Source organism: Gadus chalcogrammus, chromosome 13 (assembly GCF_026213295.1).
Source record: "Gadus chalcogrammus isolate NIFS_2021 chromosome 13, NIFS_Gcha_1.0, whole genome shotgun sequence".
Taxonomy (NCBI): domain Eukaryota; kingdom Metazoa; phylum Chordata; class Actinopteri; order Gadiformes; family Gadidae; genus Gadus; species Gadus chalcogrammus.
Window position 1 is genome coordinate 6,402,846 of NC_079424.1, and position 21,720 is coordinate 6,424,565.

The 21,720-nt window shown below is 43.3% G+C and overlaps 4 protein-coding genes across 5 annotated transcripts; 2 read left to right on the top strand and 2 right to left on the bottom strand.

Annotated features, from left to right (window-relative positions):
* Positions 1–169: 169 nt before the first annotated feature.
* On the bottom strand, positions 170–1,828 carry med20 (mediator complex subunit 20). Its single transcript, XM_056606294.1, has 4 exons — positions 1,624–1,828; positions 1,190–1,335; positions 743–996; positions 170–646 (listed from the first exon to the last, which is right to left on the bottom strand). Exons 1-4 carry the CDS (start codon positions 1,710–1,712, stop codon positions 425–427), a joined length of 711 nt encoding a protein of 236 aa, XP_056462269.1. The 5' UTR covers positions 1,713–1,828; the 3' UTR covers positions 170–424.
* A 39-nt stretch (positions 1,829–1,867) lies between these two features.
* bysl (bystin-like) lies at positions 1,868–5,357 on the top strand. Its single transcript, XM_056606273.1, has 7 exons — positions 1,868–2,272; positions 2,525–2,681; positions 3,002–3,140; positions 3,344–3,477; positions 3,583–3,743; positions 4,483–4,585; positions 4,748–5,357. Exons 1-7 carry the CDS (start codon positions 2,017–2,019, stop codon positions 5,100–5,102), a joined length of 1,305 nt encoding a protein of 434 aa, XP_056462248.1. The 5' UTR covers positions 1,868–2,016; the 3' UTR covers positions 5,103–5,357.
* A 1,118-nt stretch (positions 5,358–6,475) lies between these two features.
* On the top strand, positions 6,476–12,565 carry ccnd3 (cyclin D3). Of its 2 annotated transcripts, XM_056606276.1 has the most exons (8): positions 6,476–6,820; positions 8,624–8,859; positions 8,946–9,161; positions 9,307–9,469; positions 10,183–10,325; positions 11,476–11,545; positions 11,725–11,784; positions 12,022–12,565. In XM_056606276.1, the coding sequence occupies exons 2-8, from the start codon at positions 8,632–8,634 to the stop codon at positions 12,339–12,341; spliced, it is 1,200 nt and encodes a 399-aa protein (XP_056462251.1). In that variant the 5' UTR covers positions 6,476–6,820; positions 8,624–8,631; the 3' UTR covers positions 12,342–12,565. The 2 variants fall into 2 exon arrangements, with proteins under 2 accessions (XP_056462251.1, XP_056462252.1); XM_056606277.1 differs by lacking the exons at positions 11,725–11,784; positions 12,022–12,565 and having other exon boundaries at positions 10,707–11,539.
* A 1,874-nt stretch (positions 12,566–14,439) lies between these two features.
* Positions 14,440–21,199, bottom strand: nuak2 (NUAK family, SNF1-like kinase, 2). The gene is made up of 6 exons (XM_056606265.1): positions 20,585–21,199; positions 17,950–18,070; positions 17,440–17,591; positions 16,325–16,390; positions 15,944–16,196; positions 14,440–15,616 (listed from the first exon to the last, which is right to left on the bottom strand). The coding sequence occupies exons 1-6, from the start codon at positions 20,813–20,815 to the stop codon at positions 14,574–14,576; spliced, it is 1,866 nt and encodes a 621-aa protein (XP_056462240.1). The 5' UTR covers positions 20,816–21,199; the 3' UTR covers positions 14,440–14,573.
* Positions 21,200–21,720: the final 521 nt, after the last annotated feature.

Consider the following 21,720-nt stretch of genomic DNA (forward strand, 5'->3'; position numbering starts at 1 on the left):
GGACCAACAACAGTAAACACAATGATTTGATTTACTGTGTGTGCGATTCGTTTTATTTTAATATTTAGAAAACCTTGTTCCCATCATTTGACCTCAGTAAAGCCTTTTTATTATTAGTCTGAAAGCTTTTTCAAAAAATATAAAATAATTACACAAAAGTCAGGCTTCGTAAAAAAATATTTATGACAATATCATTTGACACTACTGAGTATTCTTTTTTTTTTGTAGCCATTCATGTCACACCCACTGAAAATTAACATATGCAAAACACCCTTCTCAGTTATTGTCATCAATGATGTCTTTCCTTAATGTAAGAGACATAGGGAATTCAAATCTCCTGAAAAACGAAAAATGTCTAGGACCCCTTTTGATTTATTGGACGTGAATCCAAACCACAAAAATATGATGTGATGCAGCTGAAGCTTCATCGGACGTTGCTTCCTGGGACTGGTTGTTTCCGCAGTTTGTTGAACAGCTCCAGGTACTGGTTCATAGTGTCCACACTGTCTGCCGGTGCATAGAGGCCTTCGGGCTTGCTAGTAAACACGGTTGGCCACTCTGGAACACTTGACCCAAGGAAGGTTTGCATGAACTCTTTCATTAGATTCCAGCAGTCCCCTGGAACCACACATGGACAATACTCAACCTGAAAACACAGCAACAAATAGGGATTAAGTTAGGGATTGGTGTCAGTGATTAGATAAGAAGAATACAATGTTTCATCAACGTGTCAACTGCCCACCTCTACCGATATCCCTCTTCCACTGGAGCTCATGGTAACCGTGCCAACTTTTATAAGGAAGTCGCAGTATCGATATCTAGAACCACGGCACTCCACCTTGTGTGCCTTGGCGTTCTGGAAATGGCTTTTCAGCTTCAACATGAGGACATCAAAGTTCCCATCAGCTGTGAGGCAGGGTCCCCCTTCAAATAAGGCATGGCAACTCAATGGCGTCTCAGAGTTGTGCATAACGTATAGCAGTTTGGTAGGTTGTCCTGAAAAACAACACAAAAGCCATGTGATATGAGTGCAATGTAAGAGCATGGATTACAGAATAAAACATACAAATTATGTAGGCAGAATACATATGCCTCTCTTGGTTTATTTTGAAAGAAAAAAACATTAACTTTGATACGTCATTTATATTTTAGCACATACGTTATTTGGGACAAATGTATATCGTAGTACCTGTGACATTTCCTGTTGCATGATACGTCTCACAGTCCACGCAAAAGCTCCCCTGCTTTACAGCACCCAACTGCTCCAGTTTCTTGTGCAGTACATCCACCGTCTGCTGCACACTCTTCCCCTCTGTAACTGGCACCTGGCACACACTGGGGAAAACAAAGAGCAGTACATTTGTAAAAAGATTTCGTTTCATATGCATAACTTGGCTGCTAAATCGTCACAAGCATCCCGGTCGATCGTAGTTAGGGTTTTTTGTTTGCGTTCTCTGCTACTGTATCGTTACAGAAAGCGATTGAATGAAGTACTTAATTCAATGCTTTAATATGTCGGAAGCAAGTGTGAGAGAGCATAAGAAGAGCTGCAATTAAAGCACATATATGATATATCAGATATGTAATATAATACAACATTTTTAACAAAATACCTAAACTTACCAAGTCACCCCCATTATTTTTGGCCAACGATGATTTTTTTTATTTTTGACTAAATGTTTCCGGGTTAAGACTTCCGCTTGAAAATACATGACAACGTGCTATCTGTCTATTTCTGTCACACTAGATTAAAAAACATATATGTATGTGTATGTGTTAACTAATAAATGAAAGAAAAAATAATAATGACTATAATGTCATGGAAAATCTAACTAAAAAGAATCGTAGCCATACCCTCTATGACGTCACTTCCCCCTCCACACATGAACGTCAACACGTGCAGAGCAACCATTACCCACCGGTCTGTGTTTACTGAAAGATTGGTGAGATTACGCACTACATTGGAACACGTATGCTAATATTTCTCAAATCATATAGTTCGATAGAGTTGTCAAAATGCCTAAAGTGAAGAGGTCTAAAGGCGGTAGTAAAAAGGGTGTAGTTTCATTGGCGGATCAGATCATGCAAGGAGACGCTGCTCGTGTCCACGAGCGAGTGAAAAGTCAGGAGGATAAGGTAGAAAATGAGGACGAGTATGTGGATGAACGTTTATCAAGGAGAATCCTGGAACAGGCTCGCATTCAGCAAGATGAACTGCAGACAGAATATGGATTGTCACCCGAGACAAAGAAAGCGCCAGTCACAACTCTCGGTAAGTCTATTAATAAGTTCTAGTAAGATATGCATTTGAGATCATTTTAGGTGTTGAGCCTGCGCCTATCCTCCAATCACACTTATTGTTTGTTAATAGTTTTTTTTGGTTGGGCTTCCCTTGAAGTAGTACATATTGACACATAGAGTCCTTATAACAAAACTTTATACAGTTCAGGCCGAGGACAGTATTCATATTTCAAGAGGAATATCATGATACAGGCTAACGTAATGTGAATTTCCCTTTTTCTAGGGTCCAGCACCCAGGATGCGGATTCTGATGAGGAGTGGCCAGCTCTTGGAGAAGCTGGGGATGTGGATGCTGATGCTGGGGGTGAAACTGAAGTTATAGTAGACGCAGCGGATGAGAAAGCCATGGAGATGTTCATGAACAAGAACCCTCCAATGAGGTAAAGCTTGTACAGTACACTCAAAGTACACAACTGCACTGGACCTAACTCGTCTTGCTTGCAGGAAGGGCCAAGGCTTAACATTCATTCACATTGCTTGCTAGATGCACACAAAATATCTATCTTCAGCCACATCAGGTTCTGCTCTGGATTGCTCACAAAATTAACCCTTACGGTTATCCAAGCCAATGGAAAAGTATTTAAAGACAAGCTTGGCCGTCACTGTAGCATTAAACAGCTCTTTGAGACGGCGGTTACATTATCATGAACAGTGCCTGTATCTATTTCGTATGCCTCACTCCCTGTCTTTGTCCTTCCAGACGAACCCTAGCCGACATTATTATGGATAAGATTACAGAGAAGCAGACGGAGGTGGGAACAGTGATGTCCGAGGCGTCTGGAAGGCCGATGCCCCAGCTCGATCCAAGGGTTGTGGAAGTGTACAGAGGGGTCAACAAAGTAAGAGCCTTGTCGCTGTGTACATATTCTATCTGTATCACCACAGTGGATAAGAAGGCAAAAAACATTGTTGTTTTATCATAGTATTTAATGTGCATTAATTAAGTAGTGGGGATATTAAGAGACCACTTAGACTACACTGCAAGAATACCCCTGAAAGCATTATTGTCATGGTAATATGGCATCTTTTTACATTGTTTTAGGTTCTATCAAGATATCGCAGTGGTAAGCTTCCAAAGGCTTTTAAAATTATCCCTTCGCTATCAAACTGGGAGCAGATTCTATATATGACGGAACCAGAGACCTGGACGGCAGCTGCCATGTACCAGGCAACCAGGTTGGTGATGGTGTTGATTCACACATTGTTTTACAAGGGAGTAAATCCAAAGGGTTTTAAGATGAATGCATAGTGCTTAACCTGACTTCATGTACTTTTCTTTAGGATCTTCTCCTCCAATCTAAAGGAGCGAATGGCGCAACGCTTTTTCAACTTGGTGTTGCTACCCCGCATCCGGGATGACATTGCAGAGTACAAAAAACTGAACTTCCATCTTTACTGTGCACTAAAGAAGGCCCTTTTCAAGCCAGGGGCATTTTTTAAAGGTAAGGGAGACACTGACCAAATGTCTTTCTAGGTAATCCCTAGAGACGTGTTGCTTATTAAGTGTTTTACAAATGTATGTACGGTACACAAAAAGTTTGCAATGTTTCTTTACAAAATAAGTACCAGATGGAATATAATGGTCATGTTATGGGTCTTTTGTGGCATGGCTGCAGTTCAGACATTTTTTCAATGTCGAGGTTACATTTTATTTTGTCAATTTAACTTTACAAAATGAAGTGTATCTGTACATAGACTTTTGGAATGGCATTGTGTTTTGCATACAGTTAAATGGTGAGGTAAAAAACTCACTTCTTGAACACTGTAAAACCATAAACAAGAAGCTATAACATTCCTCCATACTTATGCATGAAAACAATTGTATTACAATTACTGGATAAAAGCAATTATGTTGCACAGACATTTGGAAAAAAGGTCACATGTCAAGGTCAGACATCACCACTAGGTGGCAGTGTTTATTAAAGTGTGAAATTTAAAAGTTGTGTACCTAGGGAACACTTGTATAGTTATGCATAACCCAATGTTGAAATTTACAAATTTCTATTCATCGATTGAAGATATATTACTGGCAAGTTTTTGCAGCATGTAATATTAAGGTGGATTGATATCGTTGCCTAATGCATTTTAAATACATACAATATCAGCTCAAACACATCAAAAGTCACACTTCAATTCTGCTCAACTATCCTTTCCGACCAAATATTTGATTCCTTTCCTCAGGTATCCTGCTTCCTCTTTGTGAATCTGGAACATGTACCCTTCGAGAGGCCATAATCGTTGGTAGCATTCTCACCAAATGCTCAATCCCTGTGCTTCATTCTAGGTATGTTATGATTACAGATATAAAATAGCATTGTTGTGTTTAGAGTAAAACTGTCTGCATTGTGTATTAGCTTTGGCAGAAAAAGGGTAATGATTTTAAATAAATAATTGTAATGTTCTATTTTCTTGTGTTAATGTCTGGAAATCCCACGTTTACTTTCAGTGCCGCAATGCTAAAGCTAGCCGAGATGGAGTACAACGGTGCCAACAGTATCTTCCTGCGTCTCTTGCTGGACAAGAAGTACGCCCTGCCATTCCGTGTCCTGGATGCCCTGGTTGCCCACTTCCTGTCCTTCCGCAGTGAGAAGCGCGAACTTCCTGTTCTCTGGCACCAGAGTCTGCTCACTATGGCTCAGCGTTACAAGGCTGACCTTGCTTCTGAGCAGAAGGAGGCAGTGCTGGAGTTGCTCAAAGTACAAACCCACCCGCACATCTCTGCAGAGATCCGCCGCGAGCTACAAAACTCGGAGTCAAGAGACCTTGAAACGGCTATACCTGTGACCATGGCTATGGATTAGAGGAGAATCAACTCAAGGACAATTTTATGCCAGTTCAGCGAGCAAACACATTTGTAGATCCCACAATGCTGCATTTACATAAAAAATTATGAATGTAGAGTTGCAATATTATTTCCAGCTTTACTGGATTATGTTTTCCATTTACACTTTGAAAAACAAAACTGCATACAGCTAATGTGATGTATTTGATCAATAACACCATTGTAATTTGTAGTAAACTGTTTATTCTATAAAGGTGGTCTTTTATTAATCATGTTAAAAAAATATTATATTTGGTTTCATTGAAAAAAAAAAAAAAAAATATATATATATATATATATATATATCTCTCTATCTCTATCATTTTTTTTTTTTTTTTTTTTATATAAACGGCCTTCAGCAGGCCAGTTGAGGACCTGGCAACTTTTCGTACATTTAGGAAAGTGGTCCGCTATGGTTAAAAAAATCCGCAAATAAGTCAATACGTAATATAATATTGACTTGTTAGCTAGTCCTAGAACGACATGGACATACAGTGGGGCGAACAAGTATTTGATACACTGCCGAATTTGCAGGTTTTCCCAGTACACGAGAGACGGAATCTAAGACAAAAATCCAGAAAATCGCATTGTATGTTTTTTAAGTAACTAACTAATATGAAATGTATTGCATGACATAAGTATTTGATAGATCAGAAAAGCAGAACTTAATATTTGGTACAGAAACCTTTGTTTGCAATTACAGAGATACGTTTCCTGTAGTTCTTGACCAGGTTTGCACACACTGCAGCAGGGATTTTGGCCCACTCCTCCATACAGACCTTATCAAGATCCTTCAGGTTTCGGGGCTCTCGCTGGGCAATACGGACTTTCAGCTCCCTCCAAATATTTTCTATTGGGTTCAGGTCTGGATACTGGCTAGGCCACTCCAGGACCTTGAGATGCTTCTAATAGAGCCACTCCTTAGTTGCCCTGGCTGTGTGTTTCGGGTCGTTGTCATGCTGGAAGACCCAGCCACGACCCATCTTCAATGCTCTTACTGAGGGAAGGAGGTTGTTGGCCAAGATCTCGCAATGCATGGCCCCATCCATCCTCCCCTCAATACGGTGCAGTCTCATCAGATCCTGGCCACACTCACACTGGCAGATTTGAACACGGTTAGGGGTGAAAACGGTCACGGCCACATGGCCTAGTGTGAGTTTAAATTGAATCCAAAATCATATGTAATATGTTTCATATTTGAAACTTTGGTTGGCTTTTATTTTGAAACTCCACGTCAGAATGTTCTGAAACTTCTTGCGTGACCCCATGGGGTCTTGACCTATAACCCTGAAGTGAAATGAGCCTAAAATAACGGGGCATTTTCTTCTAAATTGAATACAAAATCATATGTAATATGTCTCATATTGGAGTGTTTGGTGGGCTTTTATTTTTAAAGTAAATACCACAACGGCCGTACACTTCCTTTGATAGTATTTGCTTGTATTGACTGTCTTTTTGTATGCACCCGACGAATGCTTTTATTTGAAACTAGTTCTGAGACGCTATTACCGTAATGGCTAGTATATACAGGTACGGCAAAAAACTGAGTCGGCTGGCTTGACCGCCGATCTTGATGAGTCGGCTGGCTTGACCGTAGTCCCACACCGGTACCCTACTACCCACACCGGACTGGATTCCTTTCACGCCGGTTGATAGACGTGCCAGGCGTGAGCTAAATAACGGCTGTAGAGTTTACTGGTAATGTTCCCTATAAGCTATTACATTTGTACATTTGTATTTATGAGCGTTGTGCAGTGCACTTTCCCACCTTCTTTCAAGGAGAGCACAAAAGCCTTGATCGAGGTGAAAGAAGGTGGTAAAGTGCACCAAAGACACAGCTATGTTCCGACTGCGGGATCTGTTTGCGAGTGGTGGTGACGTATATCATACGCGTCGAGAGCAGCGGGAGTTGTAGTCCACAAAGCGCCCCACACAAAAACTAACCGTATCAAACTCCTACCCTAAATTATAGTTTTCTTTGCATGAAAAATTATCATTTAAATCCACAAACAATATTTGTAATCTGGGGCATATAAAGACTGGGATCAGAAAATAATTACTTTCTCTCCATTGACTCCAATTCATTTTTTTCAGTCTCATAGGTCCCATGAGCAATGGCGACTTACGAGCTCTATTAGGGCCACACATGAAGAATTTTTGTGACGAGATTAAAGTCGAGGCGTCGATTTTAAAGTCAACATGTTGACATTGAACTCGAAATGTCGGGAATAAAGTTGAAATGTCATGTCGACTTTAATCTTGACATGTCGAGATTGAAGTCGACATTAAAGGCACCCAGTGCAACTTTATGTAAACATTCAATGAAAAATAAACATTCAATTTCTAGTCTTTTTTACACGTAGTAAGTTTCAATAACTCCATACCATTACATATCGACATTCAAGGAGCAAAGATGAGACGTCGTTGTGTGGTGAGAACTGATAGAAAATCGTAAACAACAACAATCGCCGGTGGGGAGAAGCCATTTTTCCATTGACTGGAAGCCTGCTTTATTTATTGTAGGTTACAAAAAATAAAGAAAATGGCGGCATTGTTGTTGTTGTCGATTTTGTATCAGTTCTCACCACACAACGACGTCTCATCTTTGCTGCTTAAATGTCGGTATGTAATGGTATGGAGTTATTGAAACTTACTACGTGTAAAAAAGACTAGAAATTGAATGTTTATTTTGAAGCCTCGAAAGTTGCACTGGGTGCCTTTAAACTCGAAATGTCGAGAATACAGTTGAAATTAGTTGGGAGGGATGGCAACCGCTCCAAGAGCCTGCACTGAATCCAATGGCTTGTGTAGATAATTTGGCAAAATTGTATTTCAGAATCGGGTTTAACATGGGAAATTGGCAGATGCAAAGATACAGATGGTTGCACCTCCGTGCAATACATAAAGGTTATGTTGTGTCGCAAAATACAGTAAGACAATTGATCAAGTTGCTTGATCCTGAGGGTGTGGAGCAAAGGCGTGGCCGGCGTCTGAGGCGCAGGCAATATCACAGCAAAGGTCCGAAATGCACTCTGGCATATGGATGGGTACGATAATCTAAAGCCATACGGCATTGCCATCAGTAGTTGCATTGAAGGTTACATTGAATATATTGTTTGGATGGAGGCCTACACCACAAACAATGACCCAAGGGTTATTGCCGACTACTTCGGGTCATCCGCTGCACGCTTGGGAGGATGCCCGGAGCGTCTGCGTGCTGACAGAGGAACGGAAAATGAACACGTCGAGATTAAAGTCGATTTGATGTTTCCACTTTATTTTCGACATTTCGAGTTTAAAGTCGACACGTCGAAATTAAAGTTGACATGACATTTCAACTTTATTCTCGACATTTCGAGTTTAATCTCCACATGTTGACTTTAAAGTCGACGTGTTGACTTTAAAGTCTACGTGTCGACTTCAAAGTCGTCACGGCAAAAATATTTTTTTTCTTCACGTGTGGCCCTAATACTCCGTCGTACAAAACCGTTTGGCTTTCAGTGGGTCAAATGGATTTGGTTTGCAGAGGGGACAATCTACACGACAGCAGCAGTAGCACAGAAAATGGAAACGTCAATGCCCCCCGGGCCGTCAGTGATCCCTCGCTGATTGCCCGTCGTACCCTGCCATACATGGTGGACGAGGAGAAGACCTGCCGACCCACACCTTACTGCAGCTCTGTCCAGAAACAGATCACGCCATGCATGAGACAAGTCCTGGCAATGTGGATGTTACGGGTACGTTGTTCATCCATGAGTCTGTCGTCGACAAGGGGCAGTACAGCATATGGTCACCCAATCGTACCCTCTGATTTTCCCGACAGGTTTGTGAGGAAGAGTTGTGCGAGGAACAGGTCTTTCCACTGGCCATCAGTTACCTGGACATTTATTTGAGCCGTATCCCCACGGAAAAGGACCATTTGCAACTCTTGGGATCCGTTTGCATGTTCTTGGCTTCCAAATACCGGGACACTGTTCCACTCGGTGCCAGCAAGCTCTGCTTCTACACAGACAACTCAATATCACTCTCAGAAATCGTGGTAAAGACTATGTACATAATCGAGAACACTTGCCGTACAATTGTTTATCAAACTCTTACCACAAAGGGAATGGATCACAAAAAAAATGAAATCTGAACTAAATTGAGAAATAAACTAATGGGCTTCCATTGTGTTTCTGTTGCAGCAGTTGGAAGTCGCGCTGATCTCGGTCCTGGGATGGGAGCTGGCCACTGTGTCACCCAGTGATTTCCTAGAGCCCATCCTGCGGGCTCTCCCGTTTGCTGCTTCCCTCGACCTCAAGTCCGTGCTCTGCCATCTTCACTCCTTTATATACCTGGCAGCCGTTGGTGAGCCACCACACCAGGCATATTAAATAAAGTCAACTGACAAGATTAAATTAATTGTTAATAACGTGAAAGAACACACTTTTAAGTTGGCCTACTTGTTGTGAATAAACGACTCTTAGCGTTGTGAACAAAGTGTTCAAAGCAGCCATAACTTTTGGTGGTGATGTGTCAGCAGTTCCTTCAGGATGCCGGGAACTGGGTTTGTGTAATCCTGTATTGTGTGCTTTGAAAAGGCCATGTTTAGCTTGGTGATTTCCCATGAGACTCAATTTAGTTTTTTTTCCCACAATGCACTAGGTAACAGCCTTTCAGGCAGTTCGTTCTCATTCAGACTCCAGACAGGAAAGGATATTTTAGCCCATCACCATGTCTCCCATTCAAAAAGGTGTGGGAATGGGCAGACTGATTTACGTCAGGTCCCAACTCCTGTGCCTGGAGCTATCAGGCCAGCGTGTAGGATGTCGAGGCAACGCCTGCTGTAAAGCTCTTGTTTTTTGTTTTTCTGGGTGTGACAACAATGTCGACATTCTTCTTACTTGGTAACATCTTGCCTTTCACTCCTATTAGTAATATTTAGCTCTCAGAAAATAGTCACGTCAAGTCTTTTTTCTAAGGCAGACACTACCTATGTCCATTATAGATGTCCAGGTATAAGACACAGCATCCTTCACCCTTTGTTTAAGAATAAATGTTTTTTGTTGTTTTATTTTCAGAGAACCAGTTTGTGTTGTTCCATCCCTCCACCATTGCATGTGCCTGTGTGGGGATTGCCATGCAAAGACTGACACTCCTCCAAGACAGGTTCTCCTGTGATTCACTTTTGCAGCACTTGGCCGAACTTTTGGTCATTGATCTGGTGAGGGGTGATTTTTAACAGCCTGTGTTGACTTTTATTACAAACAGGACAATGCCCTGGCCTTATCTTTGTGACTTGGTCTGTGTCACTAGCCTCTTTGGGCATATTTTGGAGTTTTGACAGTATCAAGTGGATAATAAGATATCATGTGAGGGATAAGCTGGGTGTCTCACTAAGTGTCCTTTATTGAATGAGTTTGGATGGGCAGCAAAACGTCTCTCTGTTGACATTTATACCTATTGGTTTAGCTCCTTCACATAACACCAGCTGCACTGCTACTGTAATAGCAAGCCGGTGCTTCTCTGTTGACACACACAATGCTAACAAAAAGACTCCTCTCTTTCTGAATCATGCGTTTGATTAAATCTGCCCCTCAAACAGGACTCCATTCAGCACTGCTACCGTGCTCTGGAGAGCAAAGTGGTGCTCAGACTGCTCGCAGGCCGGGGCAGCCCCCGGCTTAGCGCCCCCCAGCCAGCCAGCAAGCCAGCCAGCCCACAGCTTAGCGTCCCCCAGCCAGCCAGCCAGCCAGCCAGCCAGCCAGCCCCAACCCCACTGACATTCAGGATGTTCTGCTAACACCTGTGGCTTAGACAGGTGGCTTGTCTGAAGGCCCCTTTATGGCCATGCGCAAGGCTAGAGTTAAGCTTGAAAATGATCAAACACAATGAATTAAAACTAAATGGCTCTGTTGGCTGAAGGCCCCTTTATACAGCGTAATCCTAACGTGCAATGTTTGATGAAAGAGGTGTAAGGTTTATTGCTAGGCTGTTTAAATATTCTGAATAATCTATTTAATGCATACTATTAAATGCAACACTTGGAAAAATGGTTCTAGGGATTTGTCTCTTTACGGGTGCACTCACACTAGGCCATCTGGCCGTGGCCGTTGGCCGTCGCAACTGTGGCCTGGCCCATGGACGTATTATAGAATGGACAACGGATTCCAAAATGACGCCTATTCACTCCTATGTAAACTGCTCAGTGGCGCAGGGCAACATCAAGGAGCGATATGCTTCCGCATCATGGGTCTATGGCTACGCCCTATTTCATGACGTACCGGATGCAGAAAAATGGATTGATCGATGACTATCTTCTCAAGTGAGTTTGGTGGAAAGGCCGAAATGTTTGCATGATCATCTATTTATAGAGAACGGATCCATCCGCCACTCTCACTGCTAGTTCCATGTGCGCATCGTCGGCTCATCGAAATCGAAAAGGTACATTTTAAAGTTTCTTATGAGTTTTGCATGAAATATATTTCTTAATAGAAATCTATAATGTTAAATAATGTAAAACATTACAGCTCTCCAGAAATATTAAAGTATGCTACCATTGGATGTCTACAGTGGATGTTTGCTAGGTACCTTAATCCTTTTTTCTTATATTTATATTGTAGCTATTGCAAATCAAATGGAAAAGACAAGGGCTGGAGTACCAGGGCAACCCCCTATTAAAAGTAAGTATTTAGCTTGACTAAGGAGAATATATTCACAGAACATAATTTTGTATTGTCTGTGTGTCCCCTAATATGACAAATGATTAGAATTACATGTTTACTGAATTCATACAAATACTGCATATGACAAGCTAATGACTGCATGAATAGGATATATTAAGCTATATTGTTCTATAAATTAACAGTCCCCTCACTCTGTATTTACATGTATAGTAATCTGTGTTTTGTAATCTTTAGGGACAGAAGTGTGGATTATCGGGGACAGCTACGTCCGCCGTGGAGAGGAGAGAGCCAGGGAAACCTGTGGCCCCCACCTTGGCCTAGAGGCCAGGGTCAGTTGGTTTGGCTGGGACGGGCTGAGATGGAAGACCCTCATCCCTTTCTTCCTGCAGTCCCTGAGAGGAAGAACAGCCCCGGATGTCCTGCTCATCCACTGTGGCGGCAACGACCTCGGACGCCTGGAGGGAGTTGAGGTTGTTGCCGCAATGAAGCAGGACCTGCAGTACCTCCACCGGCAGTTCCCAGCAATGCAGATCGTCTACTCTAACATCAACTAGAGACGCCGGTGGAGGGCTGACCATCCGGGGAAGCTAAATCAGTAATTATAACCTTTTTGGTAATCATTTGTGTTTATCACACTGTTCATTAATTTCACTGTTCTTCCTCTCATTCCTTTCCTTACTTCTTCTTTACCTGTCTCTGTTTCCCCTTCCACTCTTCTGCCCCAGCCAAACAGCCAAAAAATTTGAAAAAAAAGTGTTTTGTTAAAATTTGGGGTGGGGGGGGGGGTCTTGTAATAAAAGCTTTTTTTATTGTAACACTTGGTTCAAATCCTATTTCTTACACATGCAGCCATTTGGACACCATTCTATGATAGCTGATAACCAAGGTAGGTACACACTGTTAATATATATATCTATGGTCCTGGGGGCCTGGTAGGCTCTTGTACCTACGTCATCACGTCGTAAGTAACACGTGATGACGCAGGCCAGGCCAAATTGGCCTGGCCTGGCCAGACTGGCCACACTCACACTGGCAGATTTGAGCACGGTTAGGTGTGAAAATGGCCACGGCCACGGCCAGATGGCCTAGTGTGAGTGCACCCGCTGTAAAATACTTGCACTTTGTCCGATGCGATATCAGATGTAAAATGTAATTGCGTTGTTGCTTATTAAAATGTGGCAGTTTCTCAATAACATGATTTCTGCTATTTCGGAAATTATTATATTCACTTCAGCATATCTCACAGACAAAGGAAATATATCTTATTTCACAGAATGCTTTATTTTTGCATTCAATGGAGAAACAATATCCACAAAAATCTCAGCAAAAGTTGACAATATAATTTGAATATTAATGTCATTTTTTGGGAACATTGGTGCATTGTGTGACACGAATGGCATTGCTTGATAAAAATATGCACCTAGTGCATTTCTATATACAGTCTGAATAACTCCACAACTCTTATGATCTCTTACCCCTGAGTAAAGTTTAGAGTAATATTTCCTCGTTCACTTCAAAGACAACCTTAATGTAGAGCATTAGATTAAAACGCAGTTTATTAAAATAGAAGGCAACTTCCAACATTTCAATAACCGGATGAGCAACACGGTCCAGTTTCAGTAGAGTGACTTTTGCTGTTTATTAGAGTGACAGCAATTGCATTTGCAATTCAGGTCTTATAGATGAAGTAGGGCTCTCCTGATTGTTTACGATCTAATAAAGTGCTTTTACCGATATATAGTGAGTTTCTGAGGCAACACATGCACTGAAAAATACACATCTAAAAAGACATCACATCTTCACACTCAAGCAAACAGTAAATCTGGCAATCATACAACGTCAAATAATCACAACTCTGCATTGCATAGTGTTCCAGTCCAATTGAAAAGCTACATTCTAACAAGGCACTAGGCAAGTACTGGCAGGTTGAAGGTCATGATGTTGTTATGACCTATTTCGGATCCTTTCACTAATCCCCATTTGGAACGGCCACTAAAGGTATCATTAGAACCTATGCTCCATTATGCCACGACCAGGAACCAAAGCAGGTTCTACAAGTTTCACTTGCCGTGAGTCAGTGCATAATTAATGTTATTCAAGTCATTACCTCGTTCTATTGAACATCAACTTCCTTCTTTGTCAACAAGGAGGAAGAAGAGAAAAACAATATTTGACAAGCAAGATCCCTGTTGCATCCAGAATGTCACGAAGGGCATTTTAAAATCATTTTAAATATTTTGGTTTCTCTTTGGAATCAGGTATATCTTTTTTCCAATAACCTAACCCACATGAGAGGGGTTAAATACATTAAGTTACTACACTCTATTCAAGTTTTGTTTAGATTAAATTAAATTAAGACTCATAATCCTGCATCAGGTGAAAGAAATCCTTAACTAACCATTTGGCAATTATAGGCACGTGATGGGCCCCCTATTTCTGCAACTTAATGTAGGACAGAGTGTCAGCCTTTTCCTACACATTACCAATCGAGCCACTTTAGTAAGATATTATTGGTATTGTGTGAGAGTAAGTTTAGTAAAAACTTATTCTTAACCAAATGTAGCCTCCCCTATCAAAAATGTGCATTCCATTAGCAGTCAGATTCAAATGCCCCCCCCCCCCTGTGTGTGCCAAAAGAATACCTTTTTTACATTTACCAAAAAGCATGAAACAAAGACTACCATCAGACCGCTGTCAAATGTACCTTCTACATGTTTCACAATAAACGCCAAAGCAGTCATTCCTAGAAGACTTCTCTATCCAACGACCGTGACCCGTTGGTTTCTTTAGCTGGCCCCCACACTTCTACCTAGCACGGCCTGCTTGTAAGCCTCTGTTACATTCTCACAGTCTGTGATGCTGAAGGCACTGTCGGCCACCCCCGCCTGGTAGCACTTCCACGGCCGCCGCAGGCCGTCGCTGAGGTTCTCGCTCTGCCGGATGTCCAGCAGGTTGTCCGCCGACACGCACGCCCTCATGCTGCCCCGGGGCGGGTCCTCGCCGGTCCCCGGTGGGCCCATGCGCTCGGGGAGGTCCAGTTGATCAAACGACTCTGAAGAGAGAATGCTGTCCTCGCTGATGGCCGAGCTGGGCCGGGACCTCTGGCCGGCGCGTGGCAGAGACACCGCCAGCTGATCCAGAGACCCAAACTCCTGCAGCCTGTTGGAGGAGAACTTCCCGTCGCGCTTCAGGATGCCTTTGCGAGAGGTCGGCGCTGAGGGGAGCTCCAGAGTCTGCTCCGCCTGGGCTGAGGCGCCGCTCTCCGGGGACGTGGAGCAGTACCCCGACTCCTGTTCCGCTGGCTTCTTCAGGATACCCTTGCGGGGCTGCAGTGCAGGGGAAGGGGCGTTCTCTTGTAGGGACATGGCCGAGACGTTTTGAGGCTTCGCTGCTTCCCCGGTGGGAACCTCGCCGGTCAGTTTCTGTTTCAGACTGGGGCGTCTCTTCAGGATGCCTTTGGAGGGCCTGGGGTCCACAGTGCCCTCTGCCCCAGAGTTGGAGACGTTGTTCTCCTTCTGGGACCGACGCAGGGAGCGCTGCCTCACTATATTGCCCTCTGCGTTCTGCGGTCGCAGTAGACAGCGCATCTTGGAGCCCGTCTCCAGCAAGGGCCTCGATGTTCGCCGGAACCAGCCAGCGATGCTAGATAGCCTGGTGGGGTGCTGGGCTGAATTAGAGTCTTGTGATGGGGCCTGCTCCGTCCTCTTGAACTCGGCCAGTAAAGGCTGTGGGTATCCCCAGTTGAGCCACCAGTGGCCTGCTATCTCCTCCACCGTGGCTCTGCGGTCAGGGTTCACCATCAGCATCCAGCGAATGAGCCCGCATGCGTCTGGTTGACAGAAGAAGAAGACAAAAAGGATGAAAATGTGTTAGCATTGTGCTAGCATGCCATTGCTTCAATTTAATTCCGCCAAATTAAAACAATGAAGCAAAATAACTACAAAAAAAGGCAAAGCCAAGGTAAGACCAAGGCCCAATCCCATTTCCACCCCTTCCCCTTACCCCTCCCCCTTGTTTTGAAGGGGGAAGGGGAAGGGAGAAGGGGAAGGGGAACCCCTTCCCCTTACCTCTTGAAAAAATGGGGGAGGGGTAAGGGGAAGGGGTAAGGGGTAGAAATGGGATTGGGCCCAAGTCTCTCAAAGTAAGACCCACTCACCCGAGGGGCGAGTGGGTTTCCGGTAGTTTCCAGTGCTGATCTGCTGGACCAGAGTCGTGTGGTTGTTCCCGTCGAAGGGCATGGCGCCGTGGACCAGGGTGTAGAGCAGCACCCCCAGGGACCAGGTGTCAACCTCGGGCCCTCGGTAAGGACGCCCGTTGACGATCTCCGGGGAGGCGTACAGAGGGCTGCCGCAGAACGTTTGGAGATACTCATCTCCGTGGTAGAGATTCGACAGACCAAAGTCTGCAATCTGCAATAGAGCATTAAGGTCATCGTGAGTCAACAGTTTTCTCTCTCTCTCTCTCTCTCTCTCTCTCTCTCTCTCGGGATATAAATTATTCAGTGCTGATTTTAAGGACACTTTGTCCTGGTACATACCTTAATATTACCGTTGCCATCCAGTAAAATATTCTCCAGTTTCAGGTCCCTATGAACAATCCCATTCTGAAAAGGAGAAAAAACCAAGGTCATTTCCCTCACCTTTTGTCAAGGTTTATACATCAATCATCAAAGTGCCTTTGTGTGTCCAACACGACTCACCAGTGTGTCATTCTGATGTCCCAAAGACAAAAAGTATGCATTTAAAAATTGTTGGCAAGAAATATATTCTACTTCCATGAACTTTTAATATAATATAATTTGTTCATATATTTATGGACGCTGTTATAGTGTTCGTGCAGACAAAGGCAATTGGGTCAAGGACAGGTTAAGTTTATATGCGGTTATCTAAACTCCTGCTAACAAGGATGTTGCTTTGATTGTCTCTTAAAAATACCTCTATATAAAAGAAGCCGGTGACTGTTGGCAGGTACGAATCGAAACTGGGGTAATTTAATGATCAGACGCCAGACTGCATTTATGGCCTCCCAGGGTTATGCTGAGCAGATGTAACAAGCTGTACTTTAGACTTTCCATTATATGCTCATAGTTTTGAACACTAGGGGACCAGTGATTAGCATGCGTGAGAGTGTGTGTGTGTGTGTGGGCACGCACAGACGGCTGCCTGTTCACTGGCACCCTCATTAGAGTGTGAAACCATGCATGTGTGTGTGTGTGTGTGTGTGTGTGTGTGTGTGTGTGTGTGTGTGTGTGTGTGTGTGTGTGTGTGTGTGTGTGTGTGTGTGTGTGTGTGTGTGCTGAATCCATTGGCCCTACGCCCCGCCGTTGTCCATAGACCAACTGTTCATTCCACCAGGGCATCAGTCTCACACGGCAACCCTTTTCACAATGACTGGCTGACAGTGAATAATGTCTATTATGCAACTCTGGGCGGCGGTGAGCACTGCTGAACCCCCGTACGTTCCTGTCTGCTCTGGAGCATCAGCCACACACACACACACACACACACACACACACACACACACACACACACACACACACACACACACACACACACACACACACACACACACACACACACACACACACACACACACACGTCTAGACTAAAGCAACTTTCCTTGCTTTAGATTGTTCCTTGACAAAACATTTACCTGATGACAGTAATGCACCGCCGAGACGATCTGCCTGAAGAAGTGTCTGGCCTCGCGCTCAGAGATCTTCTGGGTCTCGCAGATGTAGTCGTACAGGTCCCCCCGACTTGCGTATTCCATCACAATGACTATTTTGTCTTTGTTTTCAAACACTGTTAAAAAGACAGACATGCATAAGCAGGTTAGGAGTGCTTTATTACCCCCAAATCATTTACATGATCCATGCAAAGCAGCACTCCATGGAAATTCAATCTCCCCACAGAGTACACGGTATGCTAATTCAAAAGGAAGCTCCTAGAAGAGACTTGTGGGAAAGCCTGTGTTTCCACCCTATGCTATTACAGTACCACAGATGACATAACTAAGCATGAATCTTCCCATGCAAAGCCTTGTGTGAACAAGAACTGAGTCATTCCGCATCCAGACACTTGCAGATGACTTCCTTCACATCTCAAAGATATAAAACGCCCCTTCAGTGAAGTCAAGCACAGCTTTGGTGGGATTAAGTACCTTCATAGATGGTGATGATGTGTGGATGACTGAGAGAGGACATGATTTCAATTTCTCTACGAATGTGAACCAGGTCCTGCTCATCCTTGATCTTCTCCTTCCGAATGGACTTTATGGCCACCTTGATAAAGAGAAAGAGAAAAAAAAAGAAAAAGATATAATAAAAAGATAAAAGCTCATTGCACCAACAAGCCAGGCTGGGTTGAAAGTGACATTAGGCATTAGTGTTTTACGACCTTTTCAGAAGTTTATCGAATTTTTTTTGCCATCACACGCATTGCTTAATATTTAATTCAACGCATGCACACACACACACAAACCGAAACTCCAAAGGTTAAGGTTTTGTTTTCTTCCTCTAATCTATCTATCAAACAATGATTATCTATACCCTTCTTAACCTTCTCCCCAAAAATATTTAACGCAGTTTTATGATCCTCTACTTGTTGCAGTGTGTGACGTACAATAGACAATAGAACCAAACACCCCATACTATCCACCCCAACAGCAGGGTTGGACAGGGAGCTCTGTGATTGGTTGCTGCGACTCAAAAGTATCAAGTGTAATTCAATCAACACAGCCAATTTGTTTGGCTTCGACGAGCTCGGGTTCTTCCAAATGCACGTTTTGTACACCCATGACCTGAATGAGCATTCTACGAGACACTGCGTCAGTGCGGGGCTATTATGTTACGCCTCCTCATTGTCCGAGGGGGAGATGCCTGGGATTCTTTTCGGCCACCGAGTGCGTCACCAGGCGGCCCCCAGGTTAAGAGGTGTCGCGAGCTAGCAGATGGCGGTCTCAGTGGGGTACCCCAGTTTCCCCCTTGTTCAGGACCCCCCACTCCAATACATACCCAGACACCGAACAAAACACAGCCACACTACCGGGAGAGTACAGACACAAAAAATGAGTAGCCTACTGACTAAGCTGTCACAACAGATCAGCCTCAACACGCAACTGTCTATGAATCATCGTCTGGAATGGCTGCTCATACAGGCAGCGCAGTAGGCCTATCACACACACACACACACACACACACACACACACACACACACACACACACACACACACACACACACACACACACACACACACACACACACACACACACACACACACACACACACACACACACACCTTTCTGGGAAATTGCAAGACTTCCTGCATTTGTTTTCCTCAGTCTCAGACGGTCTTGGAGTTACCCATTGAAGCTGTGTGTGACTGTGGATGGTCATGCTAGTGTGTTAAGCTGAAAGTCTGCTTGTATGTTAAAAAATAAAAACTGAACTATTTGGGAAGCATATTGAAATCTGTACATCTGTATTCTACACCTCTATAAATTAGTAAGTTTAACTCCTTTCAAAAAAACTAAATAACTCGGCCAATTGAGTATAGATTCACAACTGTTTAGCACCACTGCCCTTAAATTAAAGAGGTTATCTACATTTAATTGAAACATGGAATTATGAAACATAGAATTGAGAGGAAGGGGAATGAAGTGGTTATTTGTGGCATCAATCTGCCATTGTCATGTAACACATCTCTGCCAATTATAAGTCAAATACAATCATTTGGGAAACCATCCAGATAAAGTGTGGTGAAATTAATGAATACAAAAATAATACAAGTTGTTGGCCCATCCTGTGAACGACGTTATTCCAAAAGAATGTCTCTCACATTATACACACAAAGCCAGTCTCGGCTGGTACAGCACTGCATTTATCTTTTACTTTGATCTCGGTCATATCTGCAGGGGAATTCCAAACTTTCGCTTCCTTGATAACTGCCTTCTCAACCATAAACATCAGTTATCTTCTAATCGTTAAAAACCTCAAGTCGAGACAACCTTCCACATGCCACTGAGGGCCACAGTGCCTCCCAAGTCATGGTCTAACTGAAATTTAGACCATTTCCATTCATTTGAAAGCATGAGTTGTGGTTAATACCCTTTATCATTTAGTTATATCTTTACAAAAAGATAAGGAACGGAAAATATGCCTTTTTTTCTTTTCTTATTATCCAATCAGAACAATGTGAGATACTGTGTGATGGCTGTTGACTAATATTGCATTGCATTGAGACTTGAACATTTATCCCATGCCATTGTGATGGCCAGCCTAACATTGGGTGAAGCAATACAATGTTTCACAAGGATCACTAAACGACAACAAAGCCTTTGCTGCTTGTGCTTGTGTGTGTGCAAAACAAATAAGGTTAGACCTACTACAAACAACAGGTCCCTCCACACATTGGCAACCGTTGAACCCATGGGCAAATAAAGGCTTTTTAAATGTGTGTGTGGCAAAACAATTTCAACAATACATTAATTTTAGCTTCACGGATAAGCTTAAAGAGCACAACATAACTAATTTCCGACAGAAATTAAAGTTACATACTTGACTCTTTATTGACATAACCTTTGTCTGAAAAGTCTCCTCTAAAAGTAGCAGCTGCAACCTCAACACAGGTAGGTTAAAGATAAGGTTTATAAACTTACTGCTCAGCTGCCTGTCTTGGCCGGACTCTTGTAAAATAGATTTTTAATCTCAATGAGAGTTCTCCTGGTTAAATAAAGGTTAAATAAAAAGAATACATTGGGATGTAAAGATATTATGCAAATATAAATAGAACTTACCATTCTACCAGATCTCTCCTTGGCTTTCTTCACCTTCCCATAGGTTCCTTTGCCGAGAGTCTCCAGAAACTCGTAGCGGTGTTTGAGGTTGTGTTTGTGGTGGTGCCTCTTCACGGCTTGTCTCTTCAGGGTCACCAGGGACACAGGTTGACCAAACGTCGCGTTCCCCACTGGGGAAACATCCCAAGCGGGTCGGACGCCTGAACTTTCGCCACGTTTACAACTTTCCATTTTAAAACAACACTTTAATTCGCTCTTTCATCAATGCATGCCTTTTTCTGATCAGTGTGACCACGCAAGACTCGTCCTGTTTTTCCCCAAAAGGTGTTCGGATCCTTGTCACATTTTCCAGAATGCCACGGAGGAAACCTACGCGATTTAGATGGACGTGTGGATGATAGTTAGATAGTAACACGACCAGCCATCAGTCGCGCTGAAGTCGAACGCTATCTGCTGTTGGAAGAAGTTAGGTAGAGAAAGTCGATGTGTTCCGCCTTGGAGAAAACAGGCCAGCCAACCAGCTGGTTTGATGTTTGCAGAGTGGTGGGTGGACTTTGAATGAGCCTGTCCGGTCACGACTGTGAGCTCGCTGGGTTTGAGAGCAGCTGTGGGCAACGTAGGGCGTGCTGCTGCACCACTCAGGGGAGAGAGGGCTGTGGGTGAGGAGGGCGGGACAAAGGTGGAACAACAACTGCCAACAGTTCCAACGTTTTGTTTCCATCTTTCATTTGTTAGAAATATGAGCGGGAAGGGAGGGGGGAGATGGGCTTGGTGTCGTCCATTAATTTTTTATTGGATTTTATAGCACAATAAACCAATTATTCAATCAGGTGTTTTATTCGGGGGACTTGTGGAATGCCATCGTCTTGCGTATATTTGTGTAGTGTTTGGCCATGTACTGAACTTTTGTATTTCAATTTTTACTGATCTATGCACCTGTGTCTGAAATTAAGCTAAATTGGTAATGTCTGGACACCGCTAGAGGTCAGCACTGAGTCGTTCAGCTGATCTGAAGTCGCTGCAAGCAGCTCTGTGTAAGAAGCATCTTCTGACTGTAAAAGCTGCTTTGCCTGTATGTATGTACTGTATGTACTGTATGTACTGTACACTGTAAAAAATGTCCGTGAAAATTACAG